Source organism: Temnothorax americanus, unplaced genomic scaffold (genome assembly GCF_048541705.1).
Source record: "Temnothorax americanus isolate GAGA-0224 unplaced genomic scaffold, ASM4854170v1 Scaffold20, whole genome shotgun sequence".
NCBI lineage: Eukaryota > Metazoa > Arthropoda > Insecta > Hymenoptera > Formicidae > Temnothorax > Temnothorax americanus.
Genome location: NW_027509339.1, coordinates 2,030,928 through 2,053,887, shown reverse-complemented (window position 1 = coordinate 2,053,887; position 22,960 = coordinate 2,030,928). Strand labels below are relative to the sequence as shown.

The window sequence follows — 22,960 nt, the reverse complement described above, 5'->3', positions numbered from 1 at the left end:
TTCCGGTAACGCCGGATTGATGCGCGCGCCCGTCTGTGTCTTGAACGACGCCTCCGTGTGTCGCCAGTTCCTCTGGCGCTGCTCTGCGCGCATTTGCTGACACACAGTGCCGCCGATACCACTGCTACACACAGTACAAGTATAAGCCGCGTTTACCCGACGAATACGTACCGAAATACCGAAAACCGCGAACTGTTTTTATAATTGATACACCGCGCAACTCTCGTGGGCTCCGTGTCTGTGGCGTTCGCTCGTTCGCTCGAGGCATCGCCAATCCACCCTCGCGTGAACCTCGTTCGCGACACAACACCGTCGGCTTCCCGCGCGATAAGCAGCCGCTCTGCCGGTCGTGCCGAGGTGCTCTCCCCCCCCCCCTGAGGCCCCGAGACAGAGCTGTGCGTCCCCGTGCCACACGCGAGAGCGCCCGAATCTCCCAGGTAAGGCATCTCCCCCCACGCTCTCTATTGTTGCCGTTTCGTCGTTTCGCGGTCGCCGCGAGGACCGAGGTATCGCCCGCTCGGTCGCCCTCCTCGAGCACGAGGGAAGCACGCCAGAACGTGGTCGCCTTCCACCGTGCCCGTCGCGATCCGCCCGCCCGGGGCAGCCCCTCGACGTCGCCTCTCGGCCCGCGTTGGCGTGTTCCCGTGCACGGGGCATCGGGAAACATCGCCATGCTTGCGCGAGCGACCGGGCGCGACCGCGCTCTCTCCGTCTACCTCCCTCTTCTCTCTCTCTCCCTCTCGTCGCATCCGCGCTCTCGTTGGCGTGCTCTCCCTCGGCGACTCGCGGACCTCTCGTCGTCCTGCTCCGCGCGCGACGGGGATGCCTTGAGGAGACGTCGTCCTGCTCCGCTCGGGGTTGAAGAGACACGTGCTTGCGGGATATACGCCGTGCCGAGCATCCAGCGCGGTGTCGGGATCGTAGAGGAAGAGAGAGAGAGAGAGAGAGAGGGAGACAAAGAAAAGAGAGCCCGACGGTGGGGGGAGAGGAGAGGAAGAGAGAGAACGAGAGGTGGTGGCACGCGAAAATTTTGCCATGCGCTCCGCCGAGCTACGCGCGTCGCCTATCCCTTTGTGTTTGCCGCATGCTCGTATCGCTCCTCGCTCCGATTATTTGCGCGCTGCGTAACGAGACGGGATTTCGGGAGGCTCGGGGGATTTAATCTGCCCGCGGGTGAGGTTGCCAGGGACGATTCAGAGACGAAGGGCTACACGCGAAGGATAAAGGGCCGTGTGTGTACCTCGAGGAATCGAGAATCGTACGGGCTCCGCGTGGAGATCGCCGTAATAATTTCTCATCGTCGCGGAAATAAATCGTGGCACAGTAGTACAGGCATTGAATAAATCAGCCAATATTTTAAAATCCGAATAGAAATCGAACTGTAAAAAATATATATATATATATCAATGTGTTTTATCAAATATTTATATAGTATACATTGAATATATTTGTATGATTATCATTGTGTGCACATGTGCGTGTGTTTAATACATTTCCCAAAATGTCTGCCAAAAATGCTCCAAGATGAAGAAACTGCCGCATGGTTTCTTTCGTATTAATCCATTTTTTCGTAATTTTCGTAAACGTTGCTAAAGAAATTTTGTAATTAAAAAAATTTTTTTCCTTAAAATTTACATATGTAATAAAAAATATTTTTGTTTTTTGTTAAAACAACGTGTTTTGAGATTTTAATTAAACATAATTTATTCGGTTTTATAAATCATAATTAATAATAATAACTTTAATATTATACTGGTATACACACGTTGAATTATTCCGTCAAGTATTATATTGATACATTAGTAAACTTTATAATATATTTATATATTATAAGTTGTATCTCTCAATGCCCTACACAATTTAATAATTTTAGTTTTAATCCACAATTTTATACTAATTAATAATTATGTTGTGATGCCGTCTCTAACGAATGTATTTTTCTCTTTGTTTCAGATATATCTGCCTTAATAATTTTAAGATTTTACATTTGAACGTTTAGTTTGCTGTTTTCCAGCGAAAAAATACTCTAGGAGTTAAAAAAAATAAGAAAATGGTCATGGAGGCATCTCCCTCTCCACAGAGTGTCGGTCGCGAGTTCGTCCGGCAATATTATACGTTGCTGAATCAGGCGCCTGCCCATCTCCACAGGTGATTTATCTAAAACTATACTTGAGTTATTTAAGCTAGACTTTTTTTTTCAATTTAATCTGCGCTATAGATTTTCTATCAGCTGGAACAAACCTTTAAGATATATTAATAAACAGCCATTGATAAACAGCCGTCTGTCCACAGCTGCACATAACAGAAACCCTATAATAAGAGACTGGCCATAAGGCCAATATTGTCAAAATCCTGCGAGAGAGAAGGATATACGTTCGTATCGCTTTCTCTTTCTCTCTTATATCTCTTTCACTTTCTGTTTCTCTTGCTTTTGACAAAACTGGCGGACCAATCAAAACTGGCTGTTTTATTATAGGGTCTCTAGCACATAAGTTTCCTCTAATGTTTTCCTTAATTCATAATATTTTGGATTTTTTTGACTATGTAAAAAGCGTCGCGTTCGTCATGCGTATTGACGCGTTTGTATTTCTCTTATAAATCTAATCACATGTATATATAGGGTGAGGGTCAGGCTTGAACCTAGGATCTGTCGACTACGAATCGACCGCTTTTCCTTGCAGCCACGCGTTATTTCCCGTCGAGGAATATTTTGATCATCGCAATAATTGTTACGAATTTTACGATTAGGTTCTATAATCAACATTCTTCCTTCGTGCACGGCGGATTGGATTCTAATCGAGAGTGTACCCCAGCGATCGGTCAAAAACAAATACACCAGAAGATTCAACAACTGAATTTTCGCGATTGTCATGCTAAAATAAGCCAGGTCGATTCTCAGCTCACTCTTGAAAATGGAGTTGTTGTCCAGGTAAATTATATCAACTTTATATAAGGTAGGCCAGAAACGATATGATTACAATTGTATCTTATTAGAATTGTATTAGAATACAATAGCAAAATTTCAAATATGCATTGGGATATTGAATACACTATCTTCAAAGCATTATTACTTTTTTTTTTTTTAGTTTTATAGCACAATTCGCTTCTTAAATAATAATTATGCATGCTTTAATTTATTTAAAACAACACATTTTTAGAAAATAATCTAATCTTCTGACATTTGTGATTTTAATTTTTTCAATAAGTATATGATTATTGCTGTGTAATTAAATATTTATCTTTGATTATTATGCAGGTATCTGGTGAACTGTCTAACGCTGGACAACCGATGCGTCGATTTACCCAGACTTTTGTGTTGGCCGTGCAAGCACCTAAAACGTATTACGTGCACAATGATATCTTTCGTTATCAAGACTTGATATTCCCGGATGAGGATGAGGCTGACGTGAGTGCCGGGGATAGTGGTGAGAGCAATGAGAGAGAAGTTGAGGAAATTGGTCGATCTGAGCCTGAGGAAGATGAACATCAGACTCAAGTGCAGCAATTATCGGCTCCTACTCAAGCTGCCGAGCAGCAAGCTCAACCACCTCTTATTCCGACCCAGCAACCTCCGCTGCAGCAACAGCAGCCGATGTATTACGCTGCGCCACCTCAACCCCATGTTAGTGTAACAAATATGACATATTATTACAGTCAAAAAATTAACAGTCACTTGGGATTGGTAAGCAGTTTATATAAATGCACACACACAACAGTTCTTTCTTTTTCTGTATTTGGATTTTAAGAATTAAGTTTATCTGTTGTCTGATTTTATCTACCATAGGTTATGATATAATTCTGTTCGTAATTTTTTATTTTTTTTTATCGTTAGGTTCATCCAGTAATACAGCAAGTGCTGAATGGAACGGTGCATGAGGAAGTGATCAATCAACAAGCACCGCAGCAGCAACAACAACCGCCGCCACCGCCTCCAGCGCAGCAACATCCGTACATAGCCGAGCCAACTGTTCAATCGCAGTTCGTGCAGGAGGCAGAGCTAAGCAATGGGGAGCAACCGCAACAGCAGAGCGAGAACGAGCCGCAGGTTCAGACGGAGGAGAGGAACGAGCCTGAGACAGAAACATTTACTGCATCCGCGCAAGAGACCGAACCCGAACATCAGGTATCTAGCACCACTGTCAACAGCAGCGGGCCCAAGACGTATGCTAACTTGGTAAAGGCTTCTTTCCCAAGCGCCAATACTGGTGCTACTAGCCCGCAAGCTCCCAAGTTATCTATGTCTCCGGTAAGTTTTGTTTCGTGTAGTTTTATGATTTGCAATGAAGAAGAGGCTAAATAAATTTCTTTTTCTTTGTAGCCACCCATGACGAATATACGTTTGGACGACAGGTCGCCATTGCATCCTGCAAATAACGGACCGACGTCTATGTCTGTATCCAATAATGTATCTGCAGTTCAGCAACAGGCGCATCGAGTGGGCGGAAATCAACCGCCGCAACAGCAACAACATCCTCAGCAGCAACGCGTTCCAAGAGGGGGATTAGTTCAAAGAGGTAAAAAGTACTGGGATCTAGTACAAAGGGGGCTAGGACAAAGGGGACTAATACAAAGGGGACCAGGTAAAAAGAAATAAGATAGATCATGCATTTAAAAGGTGGTTAATGCAGAATGTAAACTTCCATATTTAAAATAATATGGAAATGAATTATATATAAGACACGATCCCATCAATCTTGGTTGATTTTGTTAATTATTTTTTGTGTAATTAATACAAAAGTATTAATTACTTTTGTACAAACTTTTGTACTTTTGTATTAATTACTCATTATTCTCATCATTTTTCTTTCTTTTTTTTAAATAGAATTTTGTTTTTTAACATATTATTACATATAATAATATATCTTAGATGGAGAACGACGTGGCACAAGACCAGGACAATACAGCGACGCTCATCAACTTTTCCTGGGCAACTTACCACACAACGCTTCTGAGAACGATTTGCGCCAGGTATTCGAGCGTTACGGTAGAGTCGCTGAATTACGTGTACACAGTAAATCCAACGACAGATGCAAAGGTCCGCAAGGCGGAAATAATACCGCTCGAGTACCTAATTATGGATTTATCACGTTCGAGGATCAACAGGTTGTGACTAAGGTTTTAAATTCCCTGGTAAGTTCGTCTCTTAGACATATATATCGTCGCGTTTAATAAGGATGGAACTTGTTGCTTTCATTACGGTCGTTGCTTTAGCCTATCTATTATCCTGACGAGAGTGGACAAAAATTGAATGTGGAGGAAAAGAAGGTGAGGCCTAGGCCCATGTTGGATGGTAGCGGCAGATTGAATTCCGGCGATGGCGGTATGCGCTCCATGGGCGGTCAACAACAGCAGCAGCAACAACAGCGTGGACCAGGTAATTTCCGGACTATTCTCCAATTTACTGATTAGTACAATTTTTTTATTTATTAATTCGTTATTGATCTAATATCAGGTGGACCCGGAGGCGTAATGAGAGGCGGACAGCATGGTGCACGAGGTGGCCGTGGAGGATTTACGCGAGGTGGCGATGGTGGCAGAGGAGGTATGCGACAGCCAGGCAATCCGAGTAATCCGGGTTACCAAAACCGTCGCTAATACCGGCCACAACTATGCAACAGTCGCCCCTTCTAATTTCGTTTATGCTGAATAAAGTCACCCGTATCACGCATCTGTCATCTTCATTTCGAGAAGTGGAATCCAGGACTATTTCGTATGTCGCGCGACCTCATTACCGATGCCAACTCATGTGCTTAAACGTCGCTTGCAACAACGTTTATCAAGCAACAACAACAACAATCGATATTAGCTGACGTAGCTCAAAAAGAAATCGTACGAAATATGAGCTCGAACATGGATGGCGTACCAATCGAAGTCTCGGACGAGGCTCACATTCCTCGCGCGAGACTTTGACCTCAGTGGTGTGTGTATCTAAAATCATCGGTCAGAAAAACGATGATTATCGGTTCGAATCCCGTAGGACTTTGCGTCGCGAAGTATTCACAAACGCAATCATAGACACATAACGCATACACATAACACGTGCAGCCGTGCGACAAGTTCAATAAGAGCTCACAGGAGAACGTTGTCGGAGTGTGGCAAATTTTAGTGACGGAAAGAGGCAACGGGACGTGATCTGAAATCGGGAAATTGTGTCGGAACTCTTTGTGAGGCAGTTACAGAGCTAGTGCGCAGCATTCGTCACTCCGCGCGTTTCTTCCGGCTCGCCAAATCGCAGGACGAAAGGGAGCGGAGCGAATTCCGATGCGCACATACACGTATACAAACACACACCACGTAACCAAGCGAGAGGCGACCAAGTGAGATCGAAGCGAAAGAAGGACCACGGAGTGGCGCTGTGACATGCATCTCGTACGCTTTCGAGTCGACTCATCAGCCGCTGACGAAACTGTTCTGTTGCCCCAGGTGAAGAATCGGCGTAGATAGCAATCGTACGGAACGAATTCCGACGAAACGACTAGAGGATCCCAAGACTGTGTCCCGGTTGCACGCGGCAGAAGAAGAAAAAAAATAAAAAGAAAGACGGCAATTTCTTTTCTTCTACGATCCCCTTTATTTATATTGCCGATCGCCGATTGACCGGTATTGATCGTAGACAGGACACTGCTTCTAGACTGCAGCAACTGGTCTCGCCGTTTCTTCTCGCTCCATCCGTATATAAGCATACAATCCTGGCCCCGTCTCGTTGCAGTTCGGAACTTTTTGTTCGTCCCTACCTCTTCCTGGTCTCACCTTCCTTCCCTATCTGCCTATCTCTTTTCTTCTAGAAACAATTACATTCTCTTAACATCTTTCTGCGCTACTCTGTTCTCTCTTGTAAAATCTTTCTATTCTACCTCCCTTTCCTCCTCACATACATACTTATTATTACTTTCGTTTAGATAATGTTAGTAAAGATCGCGCGCGCGCGCATGGTCTTGCGTTGTGTCGCTCAATCGTTAAATTATCGATCGCGTTTTCACGAAGGTCAATAACGTCTTCTGGTAATTGCAGAACTCTCATTACGCCGATCGTTAAATGTGAACCGCAGTCGGCGCAGAGCGCGGAAATGCGTCCGACGTAGCGACAACGCAGAACATTTCCGCGCTGTGTAAACCATTGCAAGAGCTACATCTTTTTCGGGACATGACGCACCAATTTCTCTTTGGACAATGTTTTATCTATTTGCACTTCTTGACGCAGTATTCATATGCCGTAGACCGCTTAGAGCATGAAGCGAAACGAGAGTTCTAGTCAGTAAAAACGTTCACAAGCAATGCGCGAAAGGGGGTTCTGCGATTATTGAGAGATTGGGCGATGCATCTTTCCTGGCCTATCAGCCTCATTCCTTTACGAAACTATCGAAATTTTTGAAGCGATCGGTTTGAAATCCACGCGACACTGTCGCAGAAAGTAACGTCAAAAGCAAAATTTTAATGTTCTTGGAGAAAGAAAAGGACATTGAGAATTTGCACTTGGCAATAAGTAGTGAGAGAAAGAGAGTGATTGAGTGAGTGAGTGAGTGAGAAAGAGTATGAGAGAGACGGAGAGAGAGAGAAAGAAAATTTATGTTAGTTTGTATTTCTCGTCGTCGTGATCAAGATCATCGTGGAGATTGTTAACGTAGATCACGCACGAGCGCGACTCCACATCCGCAGTAGTCTATAATTGAACGAAAAAAAAAACAAAAAAAAAAAGAAAATTCGTCGTGATACCCCGCGTCTGGGACACGGCGACCGCGTCTTCTCTCTTCAGGGCTTCGTCTCATTTAACGTAATTTTTTTAAGCATGCACTCTAGTGATGAATATTTGTCATGTATAGTATTATGTACGCGATGTTGATGTCAAATTTAATGAGTCGGGACGGTGACGACATAACGATGACGAGACGACGATAACGATGACAGACTATGATAATGACAATGGCGGCGATGATAACGCGGCCGCTTTGACGCAGGCGCGGATAAAGGGATAGGTTTCGCGTGGCTGCGATTTTTGCTTTTTTAAAAAAAATTAGGGAAGAAAATGTAAAAGGACAAGTAAAACCGACAAGCATCAAACATGCGTTCCCGTCGGACTATGTAACATCTCAAAATCGTAAGCCTATCTATATTTCCGTTATAGGTATTAAAGAACGCTACGTAGGATGTGAACGAAGATTCGAACCACCTCGAGTCCTTTTTCTTTATAAAGTTAGTTTAGAAACGCGCGGAAAATGTATTTTCGGACTTATGTCGAATAGTTATCACGTAATTGGCACAATTTAATATTGTTAAAAAAAAAGAGAAAAAAAGAAAATTTGATCATTAAATTTAAACCAGAAATATACAGGATGGAGCACTTAACTCTTTTATCACTTCTCTCTTCCTTACGACAAAATATTGCGTGTGTCTTATGTGATTATGAAAGAGAGGATCGCGAAATGCGATTGAGAGATAAGTCACTTTCATGTCACTTTCATTCAATTATAAACATATTTTATTCCAATGTAAAAATTTCAATGTACTTGACCTATTAACAATCAACTTGAAAAGTATCCTTTTCTTTTGTATTTTTAAACAATTGTTAATAGACATTTATATCGTTTACACAACATCCTCTTAAAACTATATAAAACATACAAAATACAACACGTTGAACATCGCGCTTATTTATTACAAATTCGTTTAACACTTCGACTGAAATTTCACCCCACAATTTCTTGGAAACCATGGCATCCGGATACAATTAAGACCCATGTCTCACGCTTCAGTCACGTTACGAACGACAAATACGAATTAAAGTAAGATAGTCATTCGCATAAAAGAGTGCCATAATTCCCAAGGAAATATAAGTATCGTGTACGTATACCGTAATATGACAGTCCAAGTGTTAAAGAAAGAATTAAACTCGAATATATATATATATATATAGCATGGTGATATTAGGTACAGCTCGTTACTCAGTTAAGGCAAAAAATTTTTGCAGAAGTGACTTGCACTTTGTTTAGCAGATATATTCGTCGATTTAATCGACACTTAAATTAATACCGCAGTGGTAAAATGTTTCCCTTTTCATGGTATGTGCGAGATATAAATATGACACTAGAAAAAGAGAGACTTCAAGACATTGAAGCGCCAGCAGCTTCAACTTTGTATACATATGTAGAGCATATTTAAATGGATATTTGTATGGCTAAGAGAGAATTGTCATTCTATAGATCCTCTTGTACATTAACCGATAGACCGTTCTCCATTATTCTTATCCCAACTTAAGGCCGATTATGCATCCGATAATTCTTTATCAATCATTGTGCAGAGAGAGAGAGAGAGAGAGAGAGAGAGAGAGAGTGTATTTTAAGCTGAGCAATATAGTCGTATTTGAAATCGCAGATATGACTTCCGATTTTCGCGTGCCACCTAAATATAAAATATTCTACACACGCTCACGCGCCGTTTGACTTCACTATCGTCCTTATCCATGTGCATATCCGTGTGTTCAAGTACAACGTGTTCAAAGCCGCAGTTACGCGAGATCATCGCTTTACATTAACTTGAAGGAGAGCTCTGCAAATTTTTAGTATGAATGTTTTCATTTTTAAGTAACTATATATTAATATTAATAGTAATGAAGATAAATATATAATAACGAACGAAGAAAAGAGAGAGGATGTGAAGGAACACACAAATAACTATGTATGTAATAACGATTGAAGAACGGCGGTCGATAAGTTACGAATTTTTGTAGCATACATTTATTATTTCCGGTCTGCCAGGCCAGTTTGTGTGTATACAACCAATTGAAAAACGACGTTACTGCGATAAAAGAGGGAGGAGAGGCTAATGTTAAAAGGAGAGGAAAAAAAGTGAAAAAAAAAACCGAACATCAAATGTATTGTAACTTTTTGCATTTAGTATAATATATATACTTACCTTATACTACCAACCCCTATCATAGCATCTCTTTATTTATCGCAACACGCTCACCTGTTTGGCACGAACTTTATTAGCTGGCTTTGCGCATGGAATCACATTTCCTCTATAATCGGCTTTGTCGAAACTGCTGAACACCGTAGATTCATCAGCATTCGACGGCGATTGACAATAAACTGTACGATGAGGAAAACGTGAATATAATCGACATGCAGAATTTCTAATTTGTCATAAAATAATATTTCGAATACGGACAAATCTCGGCAAAGATAGATACAGTGTAGACTTTTCATTTTTTTTTCTCCTTATTTTACTTATTTTGCAACAAACTTTCGATTGGGATATTGGAGCCGCGGTTGAAAATAAAGATCCAATTTTTTACATTTTAGTTTGTGACGTGTAAATTTCTTATTTTAATTAAAATACGATACAATTTTTTCAGAACGAATTTAGGCGTAGTTAAAACAAGTTATAATTTGATTATTCATTTGTCGGAGACTGATTCCACCCTTCATCAGAATGTTTTTGACCCGAATTTCTGATTGCAAGACAGATCATTAATCCTTCCACGGTGTCAATGTTGAAATTCGTCGAGGTGAATGAGAATGTTCGAGATATCGCCGAGACGCATCGGTCGTACGCATTGCGTAAGAAATGTGACGGCGAGACATACGCATATGCGTGCGGTGGAAAGATCGGACGGGGGTGTAGGAAGAGAGAAAACCGCGAAAGAGAGATGAGATCATCTTTCCTCTCCGGCTGGCCGCGCGTTCCGCTCAGCGCAGCGCAGCGCGCCGCGATGTGCCTCGCGAACGCAGTCAGTACCGGTCCAGCGACCGATTTGGAGGGCTGGCTGTTCTTTTCTCGATCTTTGTTGCCGAGAAAGAGAGCCGAGTGAACGACAGGAGCGGTTTGTGTGTGCGAGGAAAACTCAACGCGAGGTACGATATCGGCTTGTGATTTTCTATTTTGCATCGCCTTGCAAAAATATTATTTAAAAAAACTGCGGTTTCTATATACGTTTAAGATATTTCCGCGCTCTACCCGCTGTTGCCTTTGCCGATTAATGTAATATATAAATCGTCATATTCAAATAGATAATTACACTGCATAGTGCAGAAGCTTGCTCGTGTTGATTATTAAAAATATCTTGCGTGTCTTATCAATTTTAACATATTTTAGAACAACATATTAATGTCATATTTAAAATACTTAATCTAAGCAAGTGACGACTCTTACAAGCATATATTAATATCTAATTGTTCACTGCAAGTAACGATATTAGACATTCTTGAACATTTTTAATTTATACCTATATATTATTATTTATTTAGTAAGAAAATTATTTTTAGATTCATTTTTAGATGTGTGTGAGTAAAGGACGACAATTGCGCGTAGACACGCATGGAAATAAATATATAGGCTGCCACTAGGTAGTTCGCAATCAGAATTCAAATCTGTAAGAGGGTCTTTTTTCACCGTGGAACCTTTTCATGGATGATTTTAGTGGTTTTCTCATTTTAACAAGATTCCTCTAGCTTTTCTGGTATAGAACTAGTTTTTGCCTCTTTGAGTTTACATCGGCAATTTTTATCAGATTGGAAGTATCTCATAGCTCGAGTAAAATAAAATGGAAATTCGAAAGAAATGTACTTCAAATGAAATTGCCGCGAGAAAAGTGTCTCAACCCGTATTAATTCACGCAGCGTTAATGTGAGTCACTCGCAGAACTGCATACGATGGACGTTTTATATCAGTGGGCGTACTCGCAACTATAACACTTATCTCTTGTCATGTATTTCTCGGAAATCATGTCCTTTCTGGGGCGGAAATCAACATCCTTTGTTCATTTAGGCGACTTATCGTGGTGTGAATTAAGAAAAAGACGTATTATTATCATTATGTCTTACGATCGTTGATTGAAAAATTTTGCGTTATGTTTAAAGTTACGTTACGTTACGTCGATTGTTAAGTGCTAGCGAAGTTGTGAATGAAGTGAAATCAACTTGTGAACAAGTAGCGTAAATTGGAAGTGCGAAATTCGCAATTTTCCATTGACGACTTAAAATAGAAGTGATGCTCTCTCTCTGTACTTGTTATTTCCAGCGAGACCATTCATTCGACCTCTTCCCCGTGCCGCGATACTATATACCGCACGATATCCTGGGAGTTCAAGACTAAAATCGATAAGAAGACGTTACGCATATTATTTTTTCAATATTTATTCCTTCAAAGGGAGCACACACATATCTATCGTTCTTTGAAAAGCAAAAATGAATAATAGAAATATAACGATGAAAGTATAGTTATTACAGATAAAATTGCTTCTATATCTGATAATTTTTTAAATCGATTAAATATCGTTGAGTCACGTACAACGCAAATTCTTGCAACAATCTCTTGCAATCTCGTCTCTCCATGTTATTTTACGGAAACGGATTTACGAGCAATTTTCCATTAAGGGCTATATACATACGCGTTCCATACATTTTATTGTTCGTAATAATATCAAGTCGCGCATAAACTTCCGCTTGACGAGGAGCAAATTGAACGAGATGAATCGAATCAACGCACATTCAGCTCGAGTATCTCGTCTGCAAACTAGTTAACTTTTAATTCCGCGTTGGCGGAGATGGCACATAAGATGGATAGGAAAGAAGCGTTCCCTCATCTTGTGCTTTATTTTATGGGATTAGACTTTTATAGGCGTAATGACTGATTTAGATAGATGAAAGCTGATAAAAATAAAATTTTCATAAACATGACTCTATCTACATTATTGTATTTTATTATATGGATAGAACATTACTGTATAAACGCTTATCCATATTTTGCAAAGCTTTTTATCAATATAAATGCAAATATGTATTTTATTGTATTTATAATGCATATATTTACTCTTTTTTTCAGAAAACAAAACCGAAAGCATTTTCATATATATATTTGTCCATATTAATTTTAATTTATTAAAATTCACTATTATTCACACACACGCATACAATTTGCTTTTCATTTCACTGCGCTTTGGAATAAATTGTACCTACTCCTAATTTTTTTGTACATATTGTTAGATATTCAATTACGTAAATATAAATTCATTATAGAGGATCTGCGTATATTGCGCGCGCACATATATTGATCAGTTTCTACGTTTTGGCGTTTTGGCCCACGTGTGATGAGCGAACTCCGTTACTGCGTGCAAAGTGAATAAATAACTGCGGAGACAAAGGCTTCTTTTTATTCGGAAATACACGTTCGTTCCTTTCGTCCACTTGCAGAGGCGGTTCGCCCACGTCGGCGAACCGCGCGATAAAAAAAAGGGGCCATGTGCGATTCCTACGCGCGCGGCCGCGCTGGAGAACCGACGACGTTTCCGGAGAACCGCGCGACGCACCGCGGACGCGCTTTGTCGCCGAGATGACCGCGCCGGAACGATCGCGACCGGCGCACGTTCTCCATATAGAGAAGACTCAAGACCTTAACCCGTCACATATGGAAACCCTTACCCCTCCTCCCGTTCGGTCCGCGGCTACGCGGTTACGTATTAATAGCGGTCGCAATGAAGTGTTACGCAATTTTTTTTGCGGAGTCGCGAATGCTCGATAAGATATTAACTTCTCTGAATGTATGCGACACTGATACGACTAATTCAATGCCCGGTTTGGCAACGAAGAGAATTGTGAGAATCAAGAAATTAAATTGGTAAATTACAAATGCAAAGCGGATTACGTATTATTATTTTTATCTAATTTTATGTTTGATAAAATTTTTTTACTGTTTACGTTGGCACATAAAGATATCATTCAGATGTTATTCGAATCAAAGATTCGGGAATAGCTATTACACACCAGATTTTTTTACTTCGGTATTAATTCCGTTTTTCTATAAAAATTTTTTCAAAAACTTGACTCTCCATGTAGAAACACAATTTAATGAAAATTGATACAACACATCGATACGCTATATACAACGTATATATACAAAATGGCTTTGATTTTGTGTCTGGTTCCGATTATTCGTGTCATATAATCTCCCTATGTTGGCGAGAAACGGAAAAATGCCGGCTTAACGAACTGATGCGAACATCTCGAATCGGTAAAAGCAATCGGACGGAACACTCGGCGGTAAACCGAGTAATGTATTCAACACACAACAGGAAACCCTGGTGTTTTATTAACCTAACGCCTATATATACGCGTATCGTCAGGATATTTACGTTGCTGCGACCGTATATATAGACTGCGAATTTCATCCGAGTCCATTCTCGCTCTTTTTTATCTTTTAAACAGTTTAAACGATAGATTGATTGTGTATTAAATAAAAAAAGATCAATACGATAAAATATAATTTGAGTCTAAATAATAGAAACATTCTAAATCTCATACCTATCTTGCGAATTGGCGTATCCTAGTTGACTTAGCTTCAAAAGTATCTTATAATTATTAATCACGCAACGTTTGTATCCTAAAGAATATTTAAATTATAATATAATAAGTGTGGAGCAGGATCGATATGATATATAATCAATTAGAGAAAATGCCTTTTACGGTCAGGACTGTATTGGTTGTCTAATAATATACCTATATTATTCGCTTGAATTATATTATCGAATTGACGCGAATAATATTATTAGGCAACCAAGATTCAGTCCCCTGACCGTAAAAGGCGTTTTCTCTAATTAAATATTTAACTAAAATTTATATTTGGTTTAAAAGTAGCTCGCGTTATATCTTCAAAAGGATTACCTAATAACCATCTAATTTATAAGACGAGCTTCGCACAAATTTCATCGCGTTCAAATTTTACCGCTGACGAAGGCGGCAACCGATCGCTGACGCTACGTTACATGCGCGCGTCCTTCGACGTTATTAAAAGCGCAACAATGAAGACAGCGACGTGTATAAAACGATTGTATCATCCGCGAAAGGCAACGAGAGCGAAGTAACGAGACGTCGCGTGCGTAGAAAAGGCGCTCGTCACGAAAGCGCGCTCGCGATCGGACTCATTCGCGTCCGGATGTATCTGAAGCGACTTTAATTTTCGAGTATCTGGGTTATCGCTTCGTTGCTCCTATTAAGGTCCCGCGAGATTTATCTCTGGTTTCGCGTTGACCCGCGCTCGCGTTGATCGGCGCGTGCGTGCGTGCGTGCGTGCGTATGCGTGCTCATATTACGTCGTCGATTTTTTGAAATGATACGAGTGTCTCAGGGAAATGTGATTCGTCTTTCGTGCCGACACCAACTGGAAACGCCGCGACAATAAAGCGCGAGAAATGATGGCTGATTTATTTACACGCATTCAGGCCCGCTTGCACCCGATTTAGCTCGAGGATATTAACCCCTTTCGGCGCGCACCGAGAGAGACTTTTCTACTCGACACGCTGCTTTCGCAGCGTTACATACGGAATTTCGGAGCTCTCAGAAGTTTCTAAGTGAATTCCTACTCGAGAGATGAAATCAGATCGACAAATAAGGCTCTCTCACTCTCATGATTTATAATCCAAGTTTCTGGAGTCTTACTTAGAGAGAGAGAGAGAGAGAGAGAGAGAGAGAGAGAGAGAGAGAGAGGCGGAGAACGAAAATAGTTTACGTTAAGTCCTCTTTTCTGAATTGTGACAGTTAATTCGATCATTATACGTTTGAACCAAACTTCTCTAGAGCGACTCGCGAAGACGTAATGTATCCTCCAATCCCTCAACGAATGGCTCATAGTTTACGAGACTCGTAAATTGTCAGTAACGGGAACGTGTCTGGAATAATAACGATACTATTGCTCCAGATGCTATCAAACTTCGTTAGGATTGAGACCATTTTACTCTAGATTAGATTGATTATTTGAAGACTTTAAGATATAGAAGCATCTCGCATACATACTCATATCGATTTGTTGCAGAGATCGCAATGTCGACGAAGCTGCAGCTGCTGTTGGTCGCGTTGCTTCTGGCGGTCCTGATAGTGGACGTGTCTGCCCAGGTATAATATTATTAATTGTCTTTTATTACTAACATATATCACACAATTTTTCCGATTTTATCAAATTTATTGTAGTTTAACAAGAGATATTTAAGTTAAAGTATGATATTTAAATTTAATCTAATTTTTAATCCAGTTTCGCTTAAAATTTTTTTTCTCGCGCATTTTGCTGTGTCTAGTAAGTAAATCTACTCAAGTGATACACTCCGATTTGTTTTAAATTTGTCATAAATATAGAAGTACGAGAAATATTTCACTTATGTCTTTCCATTTTTGTCCATAAGCGGTACGAACAGTTAATACCCAGTTAATATTCAATTTTCGTTCTCCTCTCATTAATAAGTACATACAATAATGATAATAATAATGCACAAGAAACACAAAATGCAAGATATAAGAGATTTTGTGTGAATCGTTTGTTTGAATATAATTAAAAATAATTTATTTTACAAGTTTGATGCCACATTTAAAATCATTTATCCGAATAACTTTTGTAACATATGTCACTATATACTGTTTTTTTTTCAATTTTTAATTATTTAAATAATTTTGCAAATTTTGACTTCATATACAGAAAAGAATAACAGAAAAGCTTAAGATTTTTTTACAAAAACGTTAAAGACCATTTAAAAAACATTAAATTTACAAAATTTTAAATTTCTATGTACAAAATATGTATGTATATATTTATGTACATACGTAAAAATATTGTATATTTTCCGTGTATGTTATAATTAAAAGTGGTTGCGAGAAAACGAGAAATAATCGGATCCCATAATAATATCGATTAATTCATTTTCCAAATCAGCTGAAAGTATAAAGATGCTGTTATGTAGATCTACATCAAAATCGTATATATATCGACTTTTAATTTTTTTGTAGGTTTTTGTGCTAACTAAAAATTAACAAAATGTTATCGGCGTATATCGGCGACAAATAATGCATTTACAAATTAATGTGCGAAGTAACAACAAGCTATTTTAAGTGATTTTTATTCGTGATACAAGTAAGAAAACACGTGACAAATAGTGATTTTTTCGTCTAGTGTCATTTAGTAAGTCTCTCACCAACCACTAGATGGTTATTATACTCAAGATTCTCTGAAATCTTGGCTATTCCTATTCCAGTTTGACAATTTTCTCGATAATGCTTTCATGCCTGTTTTATAGTATATATGCTAGTTTTCAAGAATCTTTGAACTGTACTCAATACGTATCTACACTGTAGTAACACTAATGTGTATGAGCTACGTGTATGAAAATAAATACACATATACATATGCCGGACGTGCAAATGAACATATATTGGAACGATACTGTAGAAGAGTAGCAAAAATAACGTCTTCGCTGAAGTAAAAAACGTTCCACATTTTTTTTATCAAAAAAATTTGTGAAAGTGTTCTGTTCAGAACAATATTAAACGAAACTTTTTTTTCTAGTTTTTCTTATATTTTTGTGAATTATATGCATACACAATTATATGCAAATTACATATACAAAGAAACGAAATACGTTGGCATTGTATGTTTCTCGTAATAATCTTGATTGTTCTATTTTTCAAAACAGTTGAAAGTTTAAAAGTAATATTATGTAAATGTACGTCACAGTCATGTATATCGACTTTTAATGATCAAAAAATAATAATTTTATAAACCTTTATCGTAGTTTTCTGTGCTAACTAAAAATTATTGAAACATTACGTATATTGAGGACCAATAACGCACTTGAGAATTAATGTGCAAAATAATAACAAGCTCTTTCGAATGACAAGCAAGAGAATTCACTCATGCCTTTCCATTTTTGCCGATAAGCGGTTTTACAGCCAGTTAATACCCCTTCAATTTTCACTCTCTTATCATCAATAAGTACATTGATAATTCATAAGAAACTGAATGACCGTTTATTGAACCGTTTATTGTTTGAATAATTTATAACAATTTATTTCTCAAATTTGATTTGCCATATTTAAAATCATTTCTCACTCAAATAATTCTGTTATAACATATGTCACTATATTCTATATTTTTTCAATTTTTAATTAATTCGACAAATAATTTTGCAAATCTTATTTCATATTTGTAATCAGCGATTCAAAATCTCCCATATCTTAATTGTATTACATTTTGTGTTTCTTGTACATTATCATTATCATTGTTGTACTTATTGATGGTGATAGGAGAATGAAAATTGAAGAGGGATTAACTGCCCGTAAAATCGCTTATAAACAAAAATGGAAAGACATGAACGAAATATTTCTGGATTTTTGGTACTTCTACATTTGTATTTAAAAGAAATTTAAAAGAAATCGGAGCATATATCACTTGGGTAGGTTTACTTGTAAGTTGTGTAAAATATTATACTGTAGTAACATTGATTATACATAAAACTAGACATAACACACTTATAGGAAAAAACACAGATTTTTGAATAATTCAAATATTATGCACCACAACGTGAAACATTCTCAACATTTTCTGTCTTTCGAAGAAAAATGGCAAACGCAAGCAGTACCGAAAACTTTGTGCAGGGCATGTATTATGGAACTTTTCGGAATAGATTTCTATCGGAATTGTTTAGTTATTTCTTAGAATCCTATTGTGTTTTCTAGGAATAATTAACTGAATAATTCTGATCAAAACTCTTTCCGAACAGTTTCATAATACTCTGCTCTAATTTCGTACCGTTTAAATTGTTTAAAATGTTATCAAATACGAAGGAAGGAGAAAGAAAGAGAGTATTAATCGAAATTTATATCAATCGGTTTCCAGCGCAGACGGAAATATCGGCGTCGCACGACCACGACAGAGGCACCCGCACAAGATGAGATCATGAACATGCTGGAGGCTGACGAAATAGCCGAGGAGGAGGCGGCGACGGCGGAGGAGGCTGAGGTCATTCTTGAAAATGGCAGAAACGAGGCTGGATCGAAGCAGCAGCGTTTGCTTCAGACGGACCCGTGCGTGGACAAACATTGCGGCGCTGGTCGTATTTGCAAGGTTCGTCGTCGATAAGACGACTCTCTTTTATCACGTCGTGTCAAATATAATTGCTCTATATTGCAGCACGATGCTGCAGTGAGTCAATATTGCGTAGATGCCAAAAATGCATTAATGAATAGGGACATTATTTTGAACATATTTGATAATTTGATGGAAAATTATTTTTCTTTTACTTTTAATGGAATTGTTATCCTTCTGAATGGTCTCATGTAACCTTTGTTTTATTTCTTTTAAAATTAAATTTTTTAAGGAAGCGTTTTTAGATTTATGTTTGAAGAGCTTCTCAATTCAATTTCTTATAAGACCTTGGAGTTTCATTGACCTGACCTGGAACATCCTGTAATATATGTACAAGGCCATCAATGACGAAATCTCGTGGATTTAACGCATGCAAAAATAAATAAGCGCAGCTTGAGAATGCTCTCTACTCTTCCTGATATTTATCCTAAATTAAATCAATTTAATAAATCAATCTCCTATATATCAAGATCTATAAAATAAATATTTATTTGTTTATTCATATTCTTAGACTTTGTGTTTTGTCAACTTCTAATACTTAAACGTGCATCGAAGTGCCGAATGTGCTGGAAGTAAAAAATACATATGTTTGATATATATATATATATATATATATATATATATATATATTGAAATTTGAAGTAAGGATTTTGTCCTCTTTTTAAAGTAAGACAAGAACAAAAAGGAATGTGAAATTTCTTCGATTTCAGAACACGGAGGAGGGCACGGCCGAGTGCGTTTGCGTGGAGCTCTGCAACGAGGAGGTCGATCCGCGTCGCAAGGTCTGCACCAACTACAATGAGACCTTCGGCAGCGACTGCGAGGTCTATCAGGCGCGTTGCTTCTGCGATACCGGTGACGCCAGGTGCAGGGGCCCCGACTATCTACATGTCCACATTGAATACTACGGCGAGTGCCGACAGATGCCCGTGAGTATCGTTCTGTCACGTACGTGTGACGAAACGTAATTCTCATGCAAGCAAAACCCTACATTATTTTCACGCGATAAACCGTAATCGAGTAACATTTCTCCGCAACTGTTAACTGACGTACCTCAGCGATTCCCGACTGAAAACGATATTAAAACTGATAAAATAAACTGTAACGATAATAAAATATCAAAAGCAATGTTTTTAAAGCGCTTTTCGACTATACGATTACACTTATATAAACGCTAAACCTTTTAACGCGCGCAGATGTGCAAGGAAGAGGACATGGCCGACTTTCCTAGGCGAATGCGCGACTGGCTGTTCAACATCATGCGCGATTTGGCGGACCGTCAGGAACTGCCGTCGCATTACTTGAAGATGCAACGCGAGGCCGAGACCAATCACACTTTGCGCTGGGCGAACGCAGCCATCTGGAAGTGGTGCGACCTGGACGGCCACCCGCACGACCGATCGGTGTCCAGGCACGAGCTCTTCCCGATCAAGGCGCCCTTGATGGCCCTCGAACACTGCATCGCGCCCTTCCTCGACTCCTGCGACGCCGATAATGATCACAAGATTACGTTGATCGAGTGGGGCAAATGTCTGCAGCTCGACGAGGTACCTCCTCTCCCTTTTGTTATTTTTCTTGAGAAATATAAGCGAATATTAAAAAATCTTGCAAATAGTTTTAATTTATTACGAGTATTCTTGGAAACTTGAATTAATTTTCTAGACGTGATGTGGACGCATACGTTTCTCTCGAACTGTTTCGCAAATATCTTCATATACAGATACACAGAAAGTATCAAAGAAGTATCAAATCAACATTTAAATATACCTACGCGTGTGTATATACACAAGAATCTATAATAAACTTGCTTGAATGAAGTAAGACGGCGATTAGACAGGCAGCAAGATATAATCGCTGAGTCTAGTTCTTAAAATAACAATAGATTCACACACACACACACACCCTTTAGCGACCATGTCAAACACACGCGAGTAATTTTGTACTCTGTATGCAGTTTTTTTTACTCAAACTGACTTTTATATTTAGTTGCGAGCAGCAAGCTTTACATCTCGCGCAAATTATTCTTTTGAGAAACGTTTACTACTTAAGAAAGAAAAGGAACATAAAGAATATTCCTTCTTCCAGGAAAAAAGATAAAAGGAAATATCCTTAATTGCCATACAAATGTAAAAGAATTCTTTATACGGACTCTATTAATATTGTGTGTAACATTATTATAAATTCTATAAACAAATGATCGACTTTTTAATACAATTGTAAACGACGATATCAAAGCTACACGAAGGAATATTCAAATCGGGCTCAATGCATATCCAGCGATAACATTCAAGACGTCGCATATAAGGGCCTCCGCACAATGAAAATTATAAGGAACAGATATTAGCGATTAGAAATAAGAAATCAGGAATAAAGTTGAATTTTTTATCGTGCATCCAACTTCATTCTTGATTTTTTAGTCCTAATCACTAATATCTGTTCCTTATATATTTTTCATATATATTGTGCGAAGGCCTTAACTTTATTAATTGCAATGGTGATAATGGTAATGACGATGATTTCAGGATGATATAGAAGACAAGTGCGACGAGCTGGTGGAGGCGAATCAGGGACAATATTAGAGGATCCGCGCCGGATCTTCCTCCACGGAAGAAGGACAGCGCGAGCGACGCGGCGCGCGCTAGAGCGGGACGGGACGCGAGGGGAGCACAATAGCGGGAAGTGCGGGAACGGCGCGGCGGGCGCGCGGAAACGGTCGAGGAGGGCGCGACGAAGGGCGCAGCGCAGGTGACGCGCAGGGCAGGGACGGCGAGACGGGGCTGGGTAAAAATGGCGGGAAAAATCCCCGCCACAAAGCGCGAGCGCGCGCGCGCGCGTGTGCACCGACGCGCGCCAGTGCGCAGGCCCCGCGCGCGCATCGACGAGTCGATACCGCGCGGCGCGGACGAGAGAGGCATCGTCATCGATGCCGATACGCACCGACCTCGTGCCGGCCTGCCAACCCATGCCAACCGACCATCGAACTCTCGACATCGCTCCTCAATAATACAGAGGCATCGTCGTCGTCGCCCACAGCGGCGATTTGATTCGCGAGCCTGGGCTGTGGATCTCGCGACCCGGCAGGGAGAATTCGAATTTCCGCGTAATCGGACGCCCTCGCTCGTCGATGCGCCTTGATGCTTATGAAATCGCACGATGCAATTAATTCGAATTCGAGCATCAGATCGAATGCGACACGTGATTCGCGTGCAAACGCAGAAAATTCGCCCCTTCGGAGGCAAGCGGGAGATCTTACGGAAATATAGAAAAAAATCTCCGTTTCTCGAGCGCACCATTCGGATGATTTGAATTCGAACGAAACGAAATTCCTCATTAATTATAAATAGATGAATGAGAACTTGGTCGAACTACGGATAGAAAGTTGTCATCCGTCGCTTGAAAGAAGGCAGATTCGGCTGGGAATACGCCCGTATACACATCGGGAGACTAAAAATAAACACAGGGTGCTCTATCGACGAACGCGCAGATTCGAATTGTTTGAATTGCGTCATGGGGGTAGATGTTTACATACTTGTTCGCCATTTTGTGATCACTCCGCTGCAAGCCCGCAAATTGCTCGCCTCGTCGTCCTATGGTTCATATATATACAGCTCATCACTATTATATGGAAATTCTTCTTTCGAGAAAGGATATTGCCGTATTATCATAAAGGGTTCAAGATAAAATGGCCGATTCGCTCGCGCTCCTTTATAGCATAATTTCGAAGCCTCGTAGAACACGATTTTCTATATGCGATACTTTTTGTATGAAATCACTGCCTTTTTTCGTCAATAATAAAGAGATGTAATACTGTTTCGTCAAGCTTTTCTCGCGTGATATCACATTTCTTTGACATTACCTCAAATTCATATTCTCTTTTATTATTCTCTTTTTGTCGCCAGAGAGACACATCTGTTTCAATTTAATTAAATGTATTACGGAATGTGTGTTTCACAACAGTCGTTTATTATTTTACACATTCACGAGTCCATTCATATCCCCGAAATGTAAAAATGTGCCTTCAATTAACGAAAATGATCGATTTTAAATTAATGTATGCTATTGCA

General features: G+C 39.7%; 2 protein-coding genes across 4 annotated transcripts; both read left to right on the top strand.

Moving 5' to 3' along the window:
- Positions 1 to 2: 2 nt before the first annotated feature.
- On the top strand, positions 3 to 6,067 carry Rin (ras GTPase-activating protein-binding protein 2). Of its 3 annotated transcripts, none has more exons than XM_077406025.1 (9): positions 3 to 139; positions 1,954 to 2,148; positions 2,749 to 2,929; positions 3,257 to 3,622; positions 3,833 to 4,246; positions 4,319 to 4,580; positions 4,868 to 5,130; positions 5,212 to 5,374; positions 5,453 to 6,067. In XM_077406025.1, the coding sequence occupies exons 2-9, from the start codon at positions 2,051 to 2,053 to the stop codon at positions 5,593 to 5,595; spliced, it is 1,890 nt and encodes a 629-aa protein (XP_077262151.1). In that variant the 5' UTR covers positions 3 to 139; positions 1,954 to 2,050; the 3' UTR covers positions 5,596 to 6,067. The 3 variants fall into 3 exon arrangements, with proteins under 3 accessions (XP_077262151.1, XP_077262150.1, XP_077262152.1); XM_077406024.1 differs by having other exon boundaries at positions 32 to 437; XM_077406026.1 differs by having other exon boundaries at positions 36 to 437; positions 4,319 to 4,514.
- On the top strand, positions 5,974 to 22,715 carry Sparc (secreted protein, acidic, cysteine-rich). Its single transcript, XM_077406029.1, has 6 exons — positions 5,974 to 10,849; positions 15,801 to 15,880; positions 18,648 to 18,875; positions 19,607 to 19,825; positions 20,093 to 20,443; positions 21,419 to 22,715. The coding sequence occupies exons 2-6, from the start codon at positions 15,809 to 15,811 to the stop codon at positions 21,473 to 21,475; spliced, it is 927 nt and encodes a 308-aa protein (XP_077262155.1). The 5' UTR covers positions 5,974 to 10,849; positions 15,801 to 15,808; the 3' UTR covers positions 21,476 to 22,715.
- Positions 22,716 to 22,960: the final 245 nt, after the last annotated feature.

Bases quoted from the DNA above. Each gene is read 5' to 3' on its own strand.
- Rin (XM_077406025.1), top strand. From the start codon at position 2,051: ATGGTCATGGAGGCATCTCCCTCTCCACAGAGTGTCGGTCGCGAGTTC. The intron at 2,930-3,256 runs GTAAATTATATC...ATTATTATGCAG, and splicing joins AAAATGGAGTTGTTGTCCAG to GTATCTGGTGAACTGTCTAA. The intron at 5,131-5,211 runs GTAAGTTCGTCT...TCGTTGCTTTAG, and splicing joins CTAAGGTTTTAAATTCCCTG to CCTATCTATTATCCTGACGA.
- Sparc (XM_077406029.1), top strand. From the start codon at position 15,809: ATGTCGACGAAGCTGCAGCTGCTGTTGGTCGCGTTGCTTCTGGCGGTC. The intron at 19,826-20,092 runs GTGAGTATCGTT...TAACGCGCGCAG, and splicing joins GCGAGTGCCGACAGATGCCC to ATGTGCAAGGAAGAGGACAT. The intron at 20,444-21,418 runs GTACCTCCTCTC...CGATGATTTCAG, and splicing joins AATGTCTGCAGCTCGACGAG to GATGATATAGAAGACAAGTG.